The sequence below is a fragment of the Leptidea sinapis genome, chromosome 13 (assembly GCF_905404315.1).
Source record: "Leptidea sinapis chromosome 13, ilLepSina1.1, whole genome shotgun sequence".
Classification (NCBI taxonomy): domain Eukaryota; kingdom Metazoa; phylum Arthropoda; class Insecta; order Lepidoptera; family Pieridae; genus Leptidea; species Leptidea sinapis.
Window position 1 is genome coordinate 12,686,970 of NC_066277.1, and position 20,802 is coordinate 12,707,771.

The 20,802-nt window shown below is 33.3% G+C and overlaps 1 protein-coding gene across 2 annotated transcripts in view; it reads right to left on the reverse strand.

Annotated features, from left to right (window-relative positions):
* Positions 1-1,532: 1,532 nt before the first annotated feature.
* The window catches only part of LOC126967651 (orexin/Hypocretin receptor type 1-like), a 105,274-nt gene continuing 86,004 nt past the window's right edge, over positions 1,533-20,802 (reverse strand). For both annotated transcript variants that reach the window (XM_050812227.1, XM_050812228.1), the window contains exons 6-8: positions 15,040-15,139; positions 9,718-9,830; positions 1,533-4,209 (exon numbers count right to left, since the gene is read on the reverse strand). In XM_050812227.1, the coding sequence (XP_050668184.1) occupies positions 4,016-4,209; positions 9,718-9,830; positions 15,040-15,139 (407 nt within the window). In that variant the 3' untranslated portion in view covers positions 1,533-4,015. The remainder of the gene's footprint in view (positions 4,210-9,717; positions 9,831-15,039; positions 15,140-20,802) is intronic.

The following is a 20,802-nucleotide window of genomic DNA, read 5'->3' on the forward strand; positions in this document are numbered from 1 at the left end:
ATCTTGTTCGAGGTCTCCTCTGGCTCCATGTGCAACCTCTTGGATACCAATGAGTGATAATTTTTCCATTCCATTTCTCCTGGTCCTGTCTGCCCAAAATATTCAACATTGATATTGTCACTATATGATGTTGTTAGGTTTTTAGCGTATGGGGTGTGAATATAATAGTTTGGGTACAGTACCTTTGTCAGAAAAACATCAACACCATTTCACTATTTATAATACGCCATTTTAAGAAGTAGTACATAAAATATAAATTATAAAGAACTTACACAAACACTGATACTATATACTAAAATAATCACACAATACAAAATACAATAATAGAGAAATAATTGAACAAGATTGTTTATAAGAAATAACAATTATGAGATCCGTGAGCTTATTCTTCAATGGAATAAATTGAATGACCTTCAAGTATTTAGTTCAGATCATGTGACCAGAAATATTTTTGTCTACCCGCATATTTAGTCGCGGTACGCATACTACGCGTATACCGCGACTCTGTCAGAAAATAATAAATACTATAATTATTTTGTATGAGTGTAATGAATGTCTGAATTTTCTATGTTTTAGTGTAATGCCTGATTGTGTTGTGTTTTAATAGGTATATAAATATGAAATAAAATATTTAAATAATTGTTTGTGTAGTATATACATATGATAAAATACATATACTAAAATAATGTGTGTTAGCCACAGGTTAACTAATTATGTTAATACAGAAGAACCCTTAAGTAGGGACTAAATAAATTGACAGACTTGGTATTTTTTTTGAGACTTTTTCACAAGCTATGTTTTTGATGGCACAATCTTTTCTGGATCTCCGCGTATGTATCCGCGTCCGTTTATGGATTACAATTAATATGAGCGTTCAATTCCCTGTTGTTTAAGTATAATTAAACGACTTCAAAAAAGGAGGAGGCTCTCAATTCGTTATGTTTGTAACCTCAGAACTTTCAACTGGGTGAACCAATTTTGATAATACTTTTTTTATTTGAAAGCTGATGCTTACCGTGTGATCTCATTGTAATTTGACAAAGTATCGGAACTCTTCCGTTTTTTGGAGCGAATTAACGATACTACGCCGAATATTTGAGTCACCTACCATATAATCGTTGTAGTCAAGTAATTGTCGCAATCAAATATTATAATTAATAGGACTATGGTGGTTACAGTAAGGGTGTGATCTGTGGCAAAATTTCTGTCTGTTATAAAATTACATTTGCTTACGTTCGTTGCTGCATTGAAATATTTAGTAGATCTACACATATTTAGACAAATTATTAGTTAGTGTACTTCTGATTCACTTAAAATAAAAACAACAAAAAAATACAAAAACAAACAACCGTCTTCAAAAACACCATTCAATTTATTATAGTTTTTAAAGTATTTTTTCCTTATCTTAAAATATTGTAGAAAATGAGATTATGAGGCATGCACTTTCAGATTTTCTAAACATTTTATTTAAGAATTATTCTTTATGAAATGATCAAGATCGAAATCGATAGAGATAAATAAATCAACAGAGATAAATCGAGGTAAAAATATTTATTTTATAACCACTGCAGAGTATTGATAACCTTAACCAAATTAGCCTTAAAATATTAACATATAAACTTAATATAATCGTTACATCTCTTAAACCAACTATGAGTTAATATTTACAGAGAAATAAATGATACGAAAACACGTTTTAAATAAATGATTCTAAGGTTCGCAATCTAAACTAACATCAAATCGAATAGTTGACTAAAATTAAAAGAATTTGGCGTTATTTTGCTAAAATCGCTATTTTGCCGCGATTTCACCAATGACACTTCAAACTGAGTTCAATAAAACTCAGTTTTACGTAAGCGAGTTCAAACGCCAGTCTTGATCTCGATTAAGCACAAAAGCGATTTCACCAATACCTTTTGAACGTGTTGACATAAACTGAGTTTACAAGTCAGCATTTAACTGCGTTTAGTTTTTGTTTGTAAAATCCAAATTGAATCTGTAAAATCATTCACACGCTTAGTTCAAAGTGTTCTTATCGCGTTGTGCTTCAATGGTAAAATCGGGGCTTAAAATTTTATAAATGTTGATCTTTAGTGTCGATTCCGCTAAGTACAAAACAACTTCGACTCGAGACGAGAGTTGATTTACGTTCCAATAGCTACGGCGGCCTTTAAACTAAAATACGTAAATAACGTTTGCAGATTTCTGCTACACGGCAGAAAAATCCAAGCCACTAGTAAAATTGCATTTGTATTGAGAAATCGACCTCGAATCATAATAGTAAAATTAAATAGGTGGTGTAAGAATTGTCTAAATCAACTGACTACATAAGTTCTACTATATCTTATCTATACCAACATTTTATTCATAAAGAATAAAACAACTTTTCACTTTTTTGCCGCGATTTCACCAATGACACTTCAAACTGTGCAACAAAAATAAAACTCAGTTTTACGTAAGCGAGCTAAAACGCCAGTCTTGATCTCGACTAAGCACAAAGCTATTTCACCAATACCTTTTGAACGTGTTGACATAAACTGAGTTGACATGTCATGAACAATAGAATGTATCAAATACCTGTCAAGACTGCCATCATTATGCTTACAAAAAAATCAAAAATGTTAAATGTCAATGTATCTATCTATCTAGCAATAACGACAGTGACAGCTCTTGAACACGATCAAATATGTTGAACATCCAAAATTCGGTGGTCAGCATTTAAATGCGTTTAGGATTAACTGCGTTTAGTTTTTGTTGGTGAAATCCAAATTGAATCTGTAAAATCATTCACACGCTTAGTTCAAAGTGTTCTTATCGCGTTGTGCTTCAATGGTAAATGGCTTAAAATTTTATAAATGTTGATCTTTAGTGTCGATTCCGCTAAGTCTAAAGCAACTTCGACTCGAGACGAGAGTTGATTTACGTTCCAATAGCTACGGCGGCCTTTAAACTAAAATACGTAAGTAACGTTTGCAGATTTCTGCTGCACGGCAGAAAAATCCTAGCCACTAGTAAAATTGCAAGGCCTTGAATCGAAATAATAGTATAATTACAACATGATAAAATTAAATAGGTGGTGTATGTTTTGTCTAAAACAACTGACCGCATACGGGCTTAAAGTTCTACGCTATCTTATCTATTTCAATCAATATGCTATACATAAAGTATAAAACAACTTTTCTTTGAAGTGTTATCACGCCAAAACTTCAAAAGGTATCCAAAATTCCGCATCTAAAGGTGCCTTAGATACGGAATTTTTTGTACATCGTATATTTGATATTATTTGTTGAATTCCATTGATCCTTTGCCATTTTTATTTTGTATACGTTTCTCTTAATCGAGACACAGTGTAAAATACATGGTTGGCCTGGTTTTCGTATGTTTCTGGTGACTTATCTCAGAATTTCGTTGAAGAATGGATTTTAAATTATGTATTCAATGCATTGACGTACATTAAACAACTAAACTCATGATCACGCTCAAAATCTTTCTCACTTTCAGTTGTGCTTTGACCGCGCTTTGAATACAACGCCACGCAATGACAAAGTATTCAGAAAAAACTGTCCAATTGACCGAACTTTTAATTGGCAATTGTAAGTCAGTAAGTCTAGTTATTTATATTTATATTCAATGATTCAAAGTGGTTTTTTATTTGTTAATTACGTTTACTTTACAATTACTATTTACTATAACACAAATTGCATCACATCAATAAATTCAAGTGAATGATGTGCGGGTAAGCTAGTAAATCTGATAAATGTTTTGATGAAATTTGGTACAGCAATAGACCGGAGCTTGGGACAGCACATTTTATCCCGGATAAACCTATGGTTCCCGCGAGATTTGTGAAAAACAGAAATACACGTCGCTGAGCTATAACCATACCAATAGAAGGTTTGATAGGTCATAGCAATCTTCCTCGAAATAGGACATGAGATAATCTTCAATTCCAAACTTGCTAATTATTTTTATAAACCCTTTATCTACGTGGACGAAGTCGCGGGCGTCAGCTGGTCTAAATAATATAGTTCCGATAGCCGTGAGTTATCAAGCACTTGTTGCACATATTTGGGTAATGCTGCTGTCTGCAGAGGTGAGCTCTATAAGAGTCCTTCTTCCTCGAGGTGAGCCGAGTCATCGTCGTCTGACTGTCCGTGTGAGATGTTGGAGCGCAACAGAACGCCCGGCGAAACTCTCTCCGGTATTTACCTGAATAGAAATAAAATTGTTTCAACTCAAATTTTTACCACCAATCCGTAAGGCAACATAAATGAAAGACAAGCAGGAAGTTGCCCGTACGTAATGCCCCTTACAATGCAGTGCCGCCCAGGATTCTTGAAAAACCCAAAAATTCTGACCGGCACTACAACTGAGATATAAGATGTTAAGTCTCATTTGCCCAGTAATTTCACTAGCAACGGCGCGCTTCAGACCGAAATATATTGTGCCATTGTGGTATCCATAATCTAGCCGGCATCCTGTGCAAAGGAGCTCCCACCTACTTTTAATAACTTTTATAAAAGAAAAAAACAATCCCAAAAATTTTAGCTTCGTAAATGGCAAATTCAATCATTTTGCTAGATTCACAAGTTTCTTCATAAATTCGGCTCCTTGCGCTGCTGTGAACCTGTTGGATTTGTAGATTAATGGGAGGATGAAGAGGAGGACAAACGAGCGTACGGGGCAAATGATGATTAATTATTTACCTAATATTAAGTGATCATCATCACCCACATTCACTTGCTAGAAGAATCACAGTAGCGTTGTTGGCCTTTTACAAAAGGGGTAGGTACACGCTTTATTTAATTTTTGAATTCATGTCGTATCGTCCTGGAAACATCGCACAAGGAAGCTCATTCCACAGCTTGGTTGTACGTGGAAGAAAGTTCCTTGAAAACCGTACTGTGGAGGAACACCACACATCCAGATGGTGGGGATGATATCCTAATTCGTGCCGTGTCAATGCGACGAGACGAACTAGGTCAAACAAAAAGAGGTGATAAATTTAGTAGAAGACGCACAATGAAGCAACGTTTCTACGCAACGCCAAGTGATGTAGCCGTTCACTGTTCGCTTCTCTCAAATATCTGCAAAGGGAACGATGACAAGTCCATGCGTCAACTCGTGAACGGGAGCTGCTTGTAGTACCAGGTCGACCTGTTAGAGTTAAATAATTGAATTTGTTTCATGCAATTACTATTTATGACGATAATATCGACCATCATGTTCACGAAGCATCCTTACATATACAATGAATTCAAGCTCTAAATGTTGATGATGCATCCAATATACGATAATTTATATTTATACAATTTATTCTTAATTATTTTTTATAAAATAATTTATAATATTTAAACACGATTCATGTTATATTGGATGCAGCACCTTGCAAACTAATTTGTTTTGTATATTACAGCCATTGAAAAATACTCTATTTGACTGAAAAGAGTGGCCGTTGAGTTTGTTGTATGTTATACTCACGAGCTCAACTTTTTCCGAACATATGGTAAATACAGTAATTTAAAAGAAATATTTATAGTGACTATTTAAAAGCGGTCAGTTTAAGCCTAATTGAATATAGTTTGTTTGACTTTGACTTGACTAAGCACTGAATCCCCGATAATTCGAGCAAATCTGTGTTGCACGCGGTCATAGCTCGAAAATTGGTGGATACTGAATACTGATACTGGAGTGCGCCAGGCCAGGGATGACAGCAAATCCAGGCCTTCTACTTTGCTTTAGATAGCCGCTGCCCATCTATCTATGTATCGACTGCATGTTTTCTGACTGTTATTTCTTAACAGGTATTTCTACATGGCTTGATCTTATTTTCGCTATAAAAAAAACTAGTGACACTTAAACTTCATTAAAGTAAAAGATGACATTGAATACAATTTAGTTAGTGAATAGGAAAACTTTAAGTAGAATTGGAAAATAAGGGTTAGTTAACAGACACAAAAAAAAATCAATGAAGAATTCAGAAAATATTCTGAAAAAAATATCTTGTCGGATTACTTAACATTAACTTTTGTTACACCCTGTTATATTTTATAGTACCTTCCTATCGTTTATATTATCTTTTGCCATTGAATATTTTTCTTGGGAACATTATTGGTGCAGCAAAGCAACGGAAAGATACTGCAAATTTAAATGCCCACCAGTCTCTTTTTGTGCAGTCAGGGTCTCAAGAAGATGTTTAGTACCAGCCGAACTCCGTTAACAATATTGTTTATTGTGACAACTTCCTTACGAAATATTTTTGCCCCTTAATAATCTTTTAAAATAGACTAAGTAATTCAAACTCAGCTTGTTACAGCAAAAAGAGTAGGTATGAGGATGCAAAACACTCTACAAAAAATATGCGTTGCACTCCGGGAGTGCCGGCAGAAGTGAAAGTTAAGTTAAAATAGCCGAACTATAATTAGTCATTAGTAAGAAGTATAAATTTTTCATCCATAATTTCAACGAATGTCTTACGAATTTTTGATCAGGCCACGTGTTCCGACGACAGTTTACACCGCTTCTTCTCTCTCAGAGAGCCATTTGTTTCCGAAGTGGCAGTAGTATCTAGTATATAAGATATGGCATCAAATATAATTCTTTTTTGAAAAAATTATCCTTTTATGCTTTTTTAACGTTTTATAACCATCCCAAGAAAAGTGCTCAACGCCGCTAAAGAAGTTTTCACCTAAGAAAAATACAGAAAAAGATTTTTTGTAATAGCCTAAAATTTTCAAAATCATGCGATTTTATTTCATTCATTATTTTAATTAAGAATGTAGCAAAAATATTAATTCGATTATTTTACTGATCAAGGTTACCTAAACTGCATACAAATGAATTGATTAGTTTTACTAATATTTATGAACATGTCTTAACATAATCATTTAAATAAATCGAAATACAGTTATAATCCTCCGTATAACATGGACCCATGTAACTCGGGGTTGCCTCATGGCAAATTCACTATTACACTGTAAAGAAATATGTATGTACATATCTGTATAGTGAAATTTACAATGATTTGTACTGTACATAATTAGCATCGCGTACCATTGCGTGTGTCAATTGTATTATTACAAAGTAAAATACCAGTGGGAAGCTCCTTTGAACACGATGCCGGCTAGATTATGGGTACCACAACGGCGCCTATTTCTGCCGTGACGCAGTCATGTTTAAGCATTACTGTGTTTCGGTCTGAAGGGCGCCGTAGATAGTGAAATTACTGGGCAAATGAGACTTAACATATTATGTCTCAAGGTAGGTGACGAGCGCAGTTGTAGTGCCACTCAGAATTTTTGGGGTTTTTCAAGAATCCTGAGCGGCACTGCATTGTATGAGCAGGGTGCATCAATTACCGTCAGCTGAACGTCCTGCTCGTCTCGTCCCTTATTTTCATAAAAAAATACTTTATTAAAGTAATGTATTTAAAACCTCAATAAAATAGTAAAACTAGCCAAAAATTTGAAATACTTGTTACGACTTGTGATTAATAATTATTATTACGAATTACGATATCGTAAAAACGCGTATATGCAAATGCACCTTTAGCACGTTGTGCTTATAACGCGGAACCACTCTACCGCGTTTAATAGGGCATTATCTGTAGTTTGATTTTTACGTAATTTATATTCATTTGGAAGTGTGTAGTTACTTAATAATGCAGTTTTTGTGTCCGCTACTTCATGCGATAAAAGGAAAAAGGTTTTTCCTTGAGGTGCAATCAAGCAAACCGAACGTTGGATGGAACTATGACTATTCGTTCCGGAATTTTGCCTAAATGTTTGGTTCTAACCTTCTTATTAGATATTATATTCAATTGACCATTTGCTATTTTTTAGATTCACTTTTATACACACAAATTTTTTCTTACTGAAGTGAAAACTTATTTAGCAATGTTCTGATTTGAAAGTCGATGAAACGAAAAAGCGAGACGGTAAAAAGAGACAGAATTCATAAGATTTCGTGGGAGAAAATGAGATAGGAAGCATTATACAGTGTTTTGGTACCAGGTGATCATAGAATTCGTCAACTTTTCCGAATATGTGAAATTAAGAATCTTATGTATGACGCGAGTATCTAGTGAAATTACTGACCTATATTTATAAATTAAAAGCTGTCTATTTATAAATTAAATTAAATAATATCCAAATAAGTGGATAAAAGTAACTCCAAACTTTATAAATGATATCATAGCGAATAACTTGTTGAGATGTGTCACGACATTGAAAATATTTGCCTCATCGCTTTACACGTGGCCGCAGCATAAAAAGTTGAAAATTATTTTTATTTTAATTACGTAATTTTACGAATCGTGGTAGCATAGTTCTTAAAAAAATGTAGTTGTAGGGCACATTTTTGCAATAAATTGGCATACAAATATTTGATTGTCAATATTAAATTTAATATATTTTTACCTACCACACTCAAATTATTACTTTTTTATTATAGCATCTATGACTTTATAATTCTTTTAAACTATAGAAGCATTTATCTTTTAGCCATAATTTAAATTTTTATGCATTATAGTTTTTGGCAACTCTCTAATATTTTTGGAAGATCCATACCCATTTTGTGTGAGGAAACCATAATTGTAATTCTGTTTTCTTTAATTATCCACATATCATTATTGTGATTTTATTTTAACCTCGAAAAAATATGGGAAATGACGGGATATCATTACACATAACAAACGCGTTCGTAATTAGAATAGTCAAAAAATTTGAAGTTTTTGAGTTTTATCAATATTTATGGCCAGGCTATAAATATACTACTCTATTTATATACAGACTATAAATATACTACTATATGTATAAGAGATTTCCACGTAAATAGTCACCCATAAGGCGTAGAGACTAGAAATTTTGTAGAAATATTCCTTTCGCCGAGTAGAGATCAACTAAGAACGGATTTAAAGAAATTCCATCCGCAAGAGTTTTTTTATAACAGAACAACGTCTGTCGGGTCCACTTGAGTGAGTTTAGTATTACATATTACGAGTATTACATTAAAACAGCAAATTTCATGATTTTTTCAGAGACTATACGGAGATCTTATAAATATGTCATAGAATTTAATTACAGTATAAACTAATATAAATTAATATCTGGCGCACCCCAGTATCAACTCGATCTATTTGACCGCGTGCAACTCAGAGCTCGAATTGTCGGGGACCCAGTGCTATGTGAACAACTGGTTCACTTGGCGTTGCGTAGAGACGTCGCTTTGTGGGTTCTCTACCGTGTTTATCACGCCACAAATTAGGATATCATCCCCACAATCTGGATGTGTGGCGTTCCTCCACAGTGCGGTTTTCAAGGAGCTTTCTTTCACGTACTACAAAGCTGTGGAATGAGCTTCCTTGTGCGGTGTTCCCGGGACGATACAACATGGGTACCTTCAAAAAAAGCTCGTACACCTTCCTTAAAGGCCGGCAACGATTCCTTTATTTAAATTATTAAAATTCCTCTAGTGTTGCAAGAGAATGTGGACGGCGGTGATCACTTAAAACCAGGTGACCCGTACGCTCGTTTGTCCGCCTTTTCTATGAAAAAAACAAATATCAGTCGAAAAAATGCTAAACGACTTACTACTGTATTGCTATCTACTGGCAATTTAGTCGATCTTAATATTCACGATATCAACAAGCTTCCATGACAGATTAGTTAAGCGAACATACAAAATAAAACCATTTAGGAGATTTCACCATTAACATACCACTCATAAAGTTGTAAATCAGCGGATTGATAGCGGAGTTTGCGTAAATCATGACGTGTGAGATAAGGGCGAGAAAGGTGATGACGTCAGTCTGTTCCATGTCCAGCAAATATCTGTAAAGAATCTATAATAATTAATTTATTCTGAGTTTTTTTTTATGAAATAGGAGGACTAACGAGCGTACGGGTCACCTGTTGTTAAGTGATCAGCGCCGCCCACAATCTCTATTGCAACACCAGAGGAATCACAGGAGCGTTGCCGGCCTTTAAGGAAGGTGTACGCGCTTTTTTTTTAAGGTACCCATGTCGTATCGTCCCGGAAACACCGCACAAGGAAGCTCATTCCACAGCTTTGTAGTACGTCGAAGAAAGCTCCTTGAAAACCGCACTGTGGAGGAGCGCCACACATCTAGATGGTGAGGATGATATCCTACCTTGTGGCGTGTCGTGCGAAGGTGGAATGCGGCGGCTGGAATCAGGTTAAACAGCTCTTCGGAACACTCCCCGTGATAAATGCGGTAGAAGACACACAATGAAGCGACTTCTCTACGCAACGCCAAGTGATCCAGCCGTTCACAGAGCACTGGGTCCCCGACAATTCGAGCTGCTCTACGTTGCACACGGTCAAATGGATCGAGCTGATACTGGGGTGCGCCAGACCAGAGATGACAGCAATACTCCATGTCCGGACCTGCGCTTTGGTTGGTTGCTGGGTCATGCAATGGGTCATCCACTCATGTCAAAATATAAGACGTTCACGTGATAACCTGCTCAGAATAGTGCAGTGCAGCTCAGTATCCTTCAAAACCTAAAATTCTTAGCAAAACGTGCTTATATTCGTCACCTAGGCAGGGACGTGCATTGGTTTTTTAGGAAGGATGCCTTTGGAATGTTATTGTAGTTATGTTATATTTATTATACCTTAGGTCGTTTTTTATTGTTACGACACTGTTATGGGCTTTGATGCTTGATAATATTTTGGATCAATTGGATCCTCTTCTTGTTTTCATTTATTTTACATAAAAAAGAAACTAACCAATATTTTTTTCTGGTGAGAGAAAATCTTAACTAATTAATCCCGCAAAAATCCGTGGAAAGAACTGCTTTAAATATAATATAAGTATAACTCTAAAGTATAGTATGGGTACTAATTCAAAAATACATACTTTTTAAAATAAATAATAATTCTCGAAACTGTTTATATTTCCATAACAAAAACTGTATACTAAAAAATACCTAAACTTATAAATATACATAATAACTTATATAAAAGTTTTTCTTCAAAAATATATTTGAGATGTAAAATAACTGTTTGCGCATAAAATATCTTTTTTAAACCCTGGAAGCACCCAATATTTCTGTGAGTAATTTAAAATATTTCTTTTGAATTAATCGACTCGCATATTTATTTATTTGGAGTAATTTAATACGCTCTTGTCTCCATCAATAAATAAATTGAGTAAATAGTAGTGGTTAAATAACCTATAGCGAACTGCTAATGTCGAAACAAGGCAATAGTATCATTATTATATGTCTGACCCCAAAACTTATGAGACAGCTATGTTGCTGACTGAAGTTATATCTGGCTATATTGTAAAAGGCCTAGGTCGATTTATATATCATTTATTTTGTTTAGGTGATAGTGTATCTAGTTAGTAGTATATTTTAAATAAGATCTTAGATAATTAATACGTCTACATAGAGTCTCTTGCTGTTTTACCAGTGGGAGGCTCCTTTGCACAGGATGGATATATAGATTATCGGTATTTTTCTTCCGTAAAGCAGTAATGTGTAAGCATTACTGTGTTTCGGTTTGATGGGCGCCGTGGCTAGTGACATTACTGGGCAAATGAGACTTGACATTTTATGTCCCAAGGTGACGAGCGCAAGTGTAGTGCCGCTCCGAATTTTTGAGTTTTCAAGAATCCTGAGCGGCACTGTATTGTAATGGGCAGGGCGTATCGATTACCATCAGCTGTTTTGTCTCGTCCCTCATATCATTAAAAAAAAATATGAAACCGATAAAAACAGGCCAGGTATATTAGTTTAGCGCGAGAGTCAACTACTTACTCTCGCGATTTTTGTAACACTTTGTGTTAGTGTGCGTGAATTCCTTAAAATTGAGGTTAGTTCTAAAGTCTCTTTTTTCGACGTTTTCACAGCTATCATTGGCTATCTAGACGTATTTATTATCTAAGAAGTATGAATAGGTTTTTCGCGTTTAGTGATTTGGCTTCATTCGCGTTTCTTTGTTACAGAATTCTTACTCCAATTTTCGGCACATTCTAAACAAAGACCATACACTTGATCAAATATGTAATATCGTATCGTCATATCGCATTAGATGTTTCCAAAAGGAAACACATTCCATAGTTTGATTGAACTAGGAAGATATCCGCAGTGTATAGGAATGTTCTATTTATGTAGAACAGATAATTTACATGAATAAGGTCAGAATTTCTTATTTAGTTAAAGTATATTTTGTAATACTTTTTGTGAGTATTCAATAAACTATCATATAATATTTAAATAAAACACTTTTTAAAAGCTTAAAACGCGTGTTATTTTAAATTTGTTTTCAAATTAGATTTTGCGTAAAATTTACATTTTTATTATTATTTTAGTTTAACTGGCGTTTAAGACCTTTTCAAATGTCGTTTTAATGGGGACCACAGATGAAATGAGTCAAGATATTATTTGTCATAGGTTGTTTTTATTATGAAGTTTTGCACCATTTATTGCCACGGAGGTGGTAAATATAGTGACTATTACACGCGTATTAATTTTTTAAGTGTTTTATTTAAAAGTGTAACACTCGCTTTAATCAATGAAAATACTATATTATACAACATTAATAATCAGCTTGCGCTTAAGCGGTTATGTTAATTTGCATTTATAGATGTCTGTATAGCCATTTTTATGCCTACGATTATATGAACAACTGAGGACAGTTGGAAGCATAATAAAATGGAATATATTTATCTAGCGTATATTATATCGATGTTCTCACTGACTTATTAGGAGAGAAAGTCAAATTGTTAAAGCATCATATCTTTTCAGGTCTGAGACATATACTCTTGATAGGGTGCTACTATATTTTCACTTTCATTAATTAATTAAAATAAGTTTTTATGAATAAAAACATTTGAATATTTAATTCAAATTAAATAACCGTTTAAATATAGACACTTCGTAATTTGCCTAATACTACGACATCACCCGCAACATTACAACCAGCTAATCAATTAGGAACACTTGACAGCATGAAATATGTCTTTGTAAATATAGGCTTAGGATAATAATTTGGAAATTTATGTCTAAAGGGCTAACTCATATATTATAGCCTGGGAAAAAGTATTTTCGCATAGGTATAGTATGTATAAGCTTGTACTTAAAACTATATTTATAGCTGGTTTTGAAAACACAGAAAAGATAATATTTGAAAAAACTAAGCCACCAAACAATATTGTCACGTTTATGGCCCTAATGTAACTTGGTTTAGGCGTTTTCAGTCCTGGAATTATGATGTCAAAGATGCACCTCGACATAGTCGCCTTGTTACGTATGAAATGGACGCCATTTTTTTTAAATTGGAGGAAGATTGACATAGTTAAGATAAAGATGAAGAACTGGGTATTGAATGAATTGGAAATTTGAATACAGCTAGGAACACAAAAAATAACGAAGATTAGGGGACACACTAACTACCTTGAAGAAACCTAATGAATTGTGCACTGATTTGTGATTCTTTATTGCGACGTAAAGAAACCGACCCATTTTAAAAAAGATTGCTAACTGACGAAAAATGGATCAGGTTCGATAAGAACATCCAAAACAACACATGGTCAAAGGTCAGTAAGGGTTGACAGACTGTGGCAGAACCTAGATTAACTTGTATTAAGGTAATGTGTATGGTGGGGTTGGAAGGGTATTGTTCATTGTGATTGAGAGAAAGCGGGAGAAATTGATTCAAACAAATGGTGGTAAGACATGTCTTACACGAAATTAACCAGCATTAACATGTTGTTACATCATGATAGGACCAGAAAAAGCCAAAACCTTCTTTAGCCACTCAGTAAAATTTAAAAGATTTTAGCTGGGAGGTTTTGGTGCATCCTTTATACAGCCCCGACCTTGCACCTTTGGATTTACACCTGTTCCAGTCTTCTCGAATTTTTTCAGGCAGGTCAGATTAAAATCAAAGAGAGGACTGCCAAAACTACTAGCTGCGTTTTTTAAAATCAGAAATCCCAAAATTTCTGAAGCACCAGGACCATTTCACTACAACAATATGGCAAAATACCATCGAACAAATCGGCACATATAATATATTGTAATTAAATGTAAAACAACACTGAAAAAAAACCTTGATATTTGAATTATATTATAATATGAAGAAACTTTTTCCCTAACCTGACCAGTAGGAAGATTGATTTGGCAATACGGAAGCCGGCAAGTTATTCCAGAATTTCTGGAATTGACTTCCTGTGCGAGGTAAAATTTTTGGATAGGTATACGCAATGCAGCTGAAATTTCGTATATATTATGTAGATTAACTACGCTTACAAACAGACAAACACAAAATGAAAAAATATATACTTTTTTTCGCTTCCTTCAGTTATTATTTTGATAAAATCTTTAGCGTACTGATTCGGAAAATCTACGATTTTATTAGATTTGTACATTAAACAAAAACAAAAAAGACAGAAAAACTATCAGCATTAATATTAAATTTGATCTTTTACTATTCGAAATTCCTTAATTGAGATAGATATTAATTCAACCCATATCCTACTTTTGAACCGACTTCGAAAAGGAGGAGGTTTATGGTTTAAGATATTTATTTTTCCATAAAGGAATTTCCACTTAAATGGAACTCAGAGGCTATTTAAAATAAAGTGGGTTACAAAATTGCATCTTAAAGCGTTCAGTAAATATTTAGTAATTAAAATAGGTTAAGTAGGTATAGCTTACATACATTTATTAAAATTATAATTGTAGTAAAGAGTTTTAAAACACCATCGCATCAAAATCATACCGACATAGGTTTAGGTAGGTAGCACATACAAATGATAGTATTTTATTAATATTCAGGGTATAATATTTGAATAAGAGGAAATTTAATCTTTAGTTATTTTATACTTTTCAGTATTTAAAGTCGGTTTTTTTAAACGTAGTTTTTTTTTTCATTATCAATAGTCAGTTTTAGAGATTTTGGATAAGAAATAAATCTTTAGTAAACATAGAGACCGCGCTTCTATTTAATTGGTTGCCTTTGCTTGAATGGAGATAGATTTGACTATGTTGTGGATTTGTATATTACCTCAGAACTGAGAGTAGATGCACAGGGAAGTAGCAGACAGCAAACATGATGACAACAGCGACCAGCATCTTGGCAGCCTTCCTCCGGGATCGCAGTTGAGCTGACAAAAAATATGAATTAATCAAATTTGGCTTGGCACTGACTTAAAAACCTATCAATAGGTAGCACATATAAATATTAGCATTTTATTAATATTAATGGTAAAGGTGTGTTAAATTAAATTTTTAGTTGTTTGATAATTTTCTGTTTTTGAAGTCGGTTTTTTTAAACGTAGGTTTTTTTACATTTACCACTTCGGTAAAGTTTGAGGACAAAGTGAAAAAGAGTGGCAGGGAAACTCAGTGTCACTCTTTTAAATCAAACAAATGATTTAAGTTTTCTTTAGTGTTAATTCCGCCAATATTTGTTTTTAAAACAATTCGACACGTGTTTCGCCTCTACACGAGGCATCCTCGGGGCGCGTTGTCTCGCCAAAATCTGGCACGAGACAAACTTAAATCATTTGTATAATTATGGATTTCGGCAAACTAACGCCTAATTCAATAAAATTTCTTTTAAATCAACATTTTCAGCTTCGTCGTTTTATAAATCATTTCAATAACAATAAAATATTATTATAATTATAAATAAAGGTATTATGCAAGCATTTTATCAGCGACTTTAATCCCAAAAAATGAAGCAAAGCTTCCGGTAACAGGATCATTCTGCCACCACAAGTGACGCCCGGTCACGAGCATGACTCATGGCTTCCCTCGGCCATATTTTATGGGAGAGAACGACTCGCCCCACAACGCAACCACAAGGAATGACATGTAACCAAGCATGACGAAGATGTCTGTGTTCAAAACACTAGCGAACTTGCTTTTCTACCATCGGTATAGCCGTTTTGGAGTCCATAGTATCTATCCATGTCCATAGTAGACATATTTCTACTGTAACTAATAATAAGGCAAATGAGACATAACATCTTATGCCTCAAGGTGACGAGCGCAATTATTGTAGTGTCTTTAAGAATTTTTCGGTTTCTCAAGAACCCTGAGAGGCACTGCATTGTTATGGGCATGGCGTATCAATTACCATCAGCTGAACGTCCTGCTCGTCTCGTCATTTACTATCATAAAAAATATTACTGCTAAATTGAGTTTCATTATGAGTTAACAGATAATGATTAAATTTTTATGCCTTTTTATGGTGTTACAATCCCAAGAGATTTAAAATTCCCAAGAGATCGTAATACGCATTTACCATAACGCAGTTGCGGTAAAACCTTTGATATAAATTATTTATATAGATCATTGATTACTATGAATAATCACCGGAGACTTTGTTTAGATTTCATTTACATGACACTCAATTAAATTAAATAATTGCATATTATTTACATTTTCATATCAAATCAAATCAAATCAAGTCATTTATTCGCATAGATTGAGTGGGTACATTGGTGTTACAATACAATCATAGGTGCTAATAATCTGCCGGGTAGACATGCAAAAATAATATTTTACAAATCTTACTCTAAGTTTACAGTGAAAACATACAACTTAAAAACCACATCCTACTAATATTATAAATGTGAAAGTTTGTATGTCTGGATGTACGTTTGAACTTCTTTAACGCAAAATCTACTGAATAGATTTTGATGAAACTTTACAATAATATAGCTTACACACCAGAATAACAAATAGGCTATAATTTATAAAACTATAGTGTGAATTATACAAAATATAAAAGAAGTGTGATTGTTACTAATGAATACAACTAGCGCCATCTCTTATCAACTAGCAAGGAAAAGATCAATACAATTTATATATGGCAAAACAACGTTTGCCGGGTCAGCTAGTTATTCCATAAATATCCATCTATCATAATATTATTAAAATGTGAAAAATAAAAATTGTTTACTAAAAATGTCAATTTGAAATATCTAAATCAAATTATTCTAATGACTATAGATTCATGTCTGTTAAATACTCTTTAACTGAATAATATTTCTTCGTCATTAAAAATTCCTTAATTTTATTTTTAAAAGAGTTAATATTTAAGTTTTGGTCCGCTAATGATGCTGGTAGTTTATTATACAGTCGAGGAGCCATATTAAATATACTATTACCAAAAAGTGCCGTTGCATGCTGCGTGAAACATTTTATTTTTTCTGCGTTTACTATCAGAGTAACTAAATAGTTGTAGTTCATACGGCTTAATGTTTATAAGTTTCTTAAAAAAATAGTGCCCGAAAGTCAGTGTAAACAATGTGTTTTTAAGTTTCCACTCGCGAAATGACCAAAAATATATTGCATATTATGAAAAATATTAAAGTTAAGATTTATAGGTATTAAGGTGTCCAAAATATAAATTAAAAATCTGAAGGGTTACGTATGGATTTGGTAAATGAACCTGCGCATATTTTTATATAATACAAAAACATAACAAAAGATAATTTGCTTAGTTAGGTCTAAAATTACACAAAATTAAACATTTATTAAAGTTACTCAATTCGCCTAATGTTATTTAAGTAAAGTTCAACAGGGAAGTGGAAAATAACTTTAAGCTACTGATTAAGATTACAACAACTTCAGCATTTTGCATAATAAATATACTACAAATTCTCGCAGGTTTCGACTTACTTGGGTAATTACACAAATTAAATTTGAAAACAATATTTATGGACGAATCGGGACTCGAAACCGCGAGATATCTCGAATCCCAATCCCATAAGTAATAATCACCATCATAATCCCAGAAGTGAGGGTTACTACTTTAAGAAATAACAATTTGTTTACTTGGGTAAGTTGAAAATACAATTGATACATCATATTATATAACCTCAAAAGAGTTACACGTACAGGGAATCCATCATAAGATACATAATAGCTTTAAGGGTAAATGTATACATTTTTATAATAAAGTCCCAGCCACTGTTCAGGCATTATCTATAAAAAAATAATGTTTTATAAAAAAAATCTGTCGTAAATCCTATTACTCCACAGCTGAATATCTAAGTGATCGAACAGCCTAGGACTAAATTATGATTGTTTTATAGCGATAGAAATTACTGTACAATATTGTATATTTTTATAGAAAAGAGCGCAAAAAAAGAATGCTGGGAGAGTTTCTTGCGCCGCTTCTTCTCTCTCAGAGCGCCATTTGTTTCCGAAGCGGTAGTAGTATCTAGTGTATTACAAATGACCTCAAAAAGAATTCGGAATCAATTTTGAAAAAATTTTGAAAATAAATGCGTTTTAATGTGCACAAACTGTAATATTTGCATATTACAGTTTGTGCACATACATATCATGTAAGTAAGCGTAAATATGTCATTTTAAACTGTTTATTACCAATCGAAGCGTGCGAGAGTTTTTCAGAATCGGTAATAGGCAAAGAGGATGTAAATACGACGTAATAAGAGGCAGCACTGCCTAAGTAAAAATTAAAATTTAGTTAAAATTTAGGTATAAAACGTGCTGTACTTTGACATAAGTTTGAAATAGTAGGAATTACAGTATGTTGATTGGTGGCAAAGTATAATCCGGTTAATATTGAAAGTAAACAGTTGCATAAAACGTATTTGATTTCGGCTATCTCCGTTTTTTACAAGATTATAGCCGTCATCTGTCAATCTATCAATGACTGCACGTTTCATACAATCGAGTGAATCGCTTTTTTCTTAGACACACAATTAATACATTTTATGCAAGACATCCTTGATACAAAACTTACCAGAAATACACATTGATAACATTCTTCAGAACATAACACAAACAAGTAGAAAATTTATCAATATTAGGGAAACCATTTAAAAGCAAACAAACTCATAAATATTTATATAGCAGCTTTGTAAAAAGTAATTTTAGAATTTGCATTTTCTGTTTGATTCTCGTTTTACCCAATTCATGTCGATCGAATTGAAGGAATACAAAAGAAATAACCGAGGGACTTTGATTACAGAACGTTTAATAGATATATTGATTACTACATATCGGCTAGCGGTAGTAATCAAATCAAATCAAAATATTTTATTGCAAGTCACATTTTACAGTAGGGTAGGCACATTTATGGGTAGGTAATACGTGACGCCCTGCAAGGGCACAGCAATGTTATACATAAAATAAATAAGTCTTATACATTTTATACATTCTTATGATATTAAAAATACATTCTTATACTAACTGTAACTAATTCTCACACTTAGTGTAATTAAAAAAATCGGGTAAATCGTAGAAGCATTTTGAAACTAAAAATTTTTTAAGATGTCTTTTAAATAGAGAAGGCTTCTTTTCATTTTTAATATCGTTTGGGATGTGATTATAAATTTTTATTGCCATGTGGTGAGGGCTCGATATCACTAATGACATACTTGTTTGGGGAATTTTTAATTTGTTTAAATTTCTATTATTTCGCTTGTTATTTGGTAGTGTTGAGTATAAGTCCGAATGTTTTCTAACAAATTTACATGCTTCTAGGATGTAAATTGAAGTAAGAGTTAAAATTTTGTGTTTAATAAAATATGGTCTACATTAATCTATCTGCTGCTAGTAGGGCTACAAAACTGAAAATCTTGACCAATAATAACCATTAACGTACTGTAAGCAACTAGACTCCAATTCGCTTATTAAAAGGTCAAAAAAATGTCAGCGCGGCGTTGTATATACGTATGCATTAACTTGTTCAGATAAGATTTACATTCATTCAAATAAACACATTATTTCGTGGCAGTAATATTCAAAAAGGTTTTTTATACTTTTTTTATGAAAATAAGGGACGAGACGAGCAGGACGTTCAGTAGATGGTAATTGATACGCCTCGCCCATTACAATGCAGTGCCGCTCAGGATTTTTGAAAAATAAAAATTCTGAACGGCACTACAATTGCGTTCGTCACCTTGAGACAAAAGATGTTAAGTCTCATTTGCCCAGTAATTTCACTAGCTACGACGCCCTTCAGACCGAAACACAATAATGCTTACACATAACTGCTTCACGGCAGAAATAGGCACCTTTGTGGTACCCATAATCTAACCGGCATCTTGTGCAAAGGATCCTCCCACTGGTAAATATTATAGTATACGCTCATAAGAAGCTCATTGTTAATGATGCGAAGAGACGTCCGTCTCTTTCGCACATTTCGTTGGCGATGTATTTTAATTAAGCTATTGAAATCTAATTATTTAGCGAAATGATTAAAAACTTCATATGATTTTGTTAATTTAAAGGAACACTTAACCAAAATACGACACTCCATCATTTTTAAGTTTGAATTGGCTGTTATTATTTTCCACTGAGCATTTTGACATTGCGTGGCGTTGTATTCAAAGCGCGGTAAAAACACAACTGAAACGAAGCTCTGTGTTATAGACGTGTAGATAGATTTATGATTCAGACAATTTTTAAGCGTGATTGTGATTCTAGTTGTATACTGTTATATTGATACTATGTATAAAATGATGACTCGTATTAATTACACAGCCTCAAGATATAATGGCGACATTAAATAAAGCCAAAGTCAGATAAATTTTAAGAAGTTAGTTTGTCCCGAATTTATATTATGGAAATTATTTTTTTTTTATGATAACAGTTAAGTAACTCCACCCGAGAGTTTATTTAAAGTCACATGTTGTTAAGTCGTACACTATAAAATCTTACAAGCAAATTAAGTTTATTTTTGCAAATTCCATAGAATGTATCTGTATGTGTTATATGTTAACTGTGTATAATTAATTTCCATGTAAATACTTTTATTAATTGTTTCAATAATGACAATTCG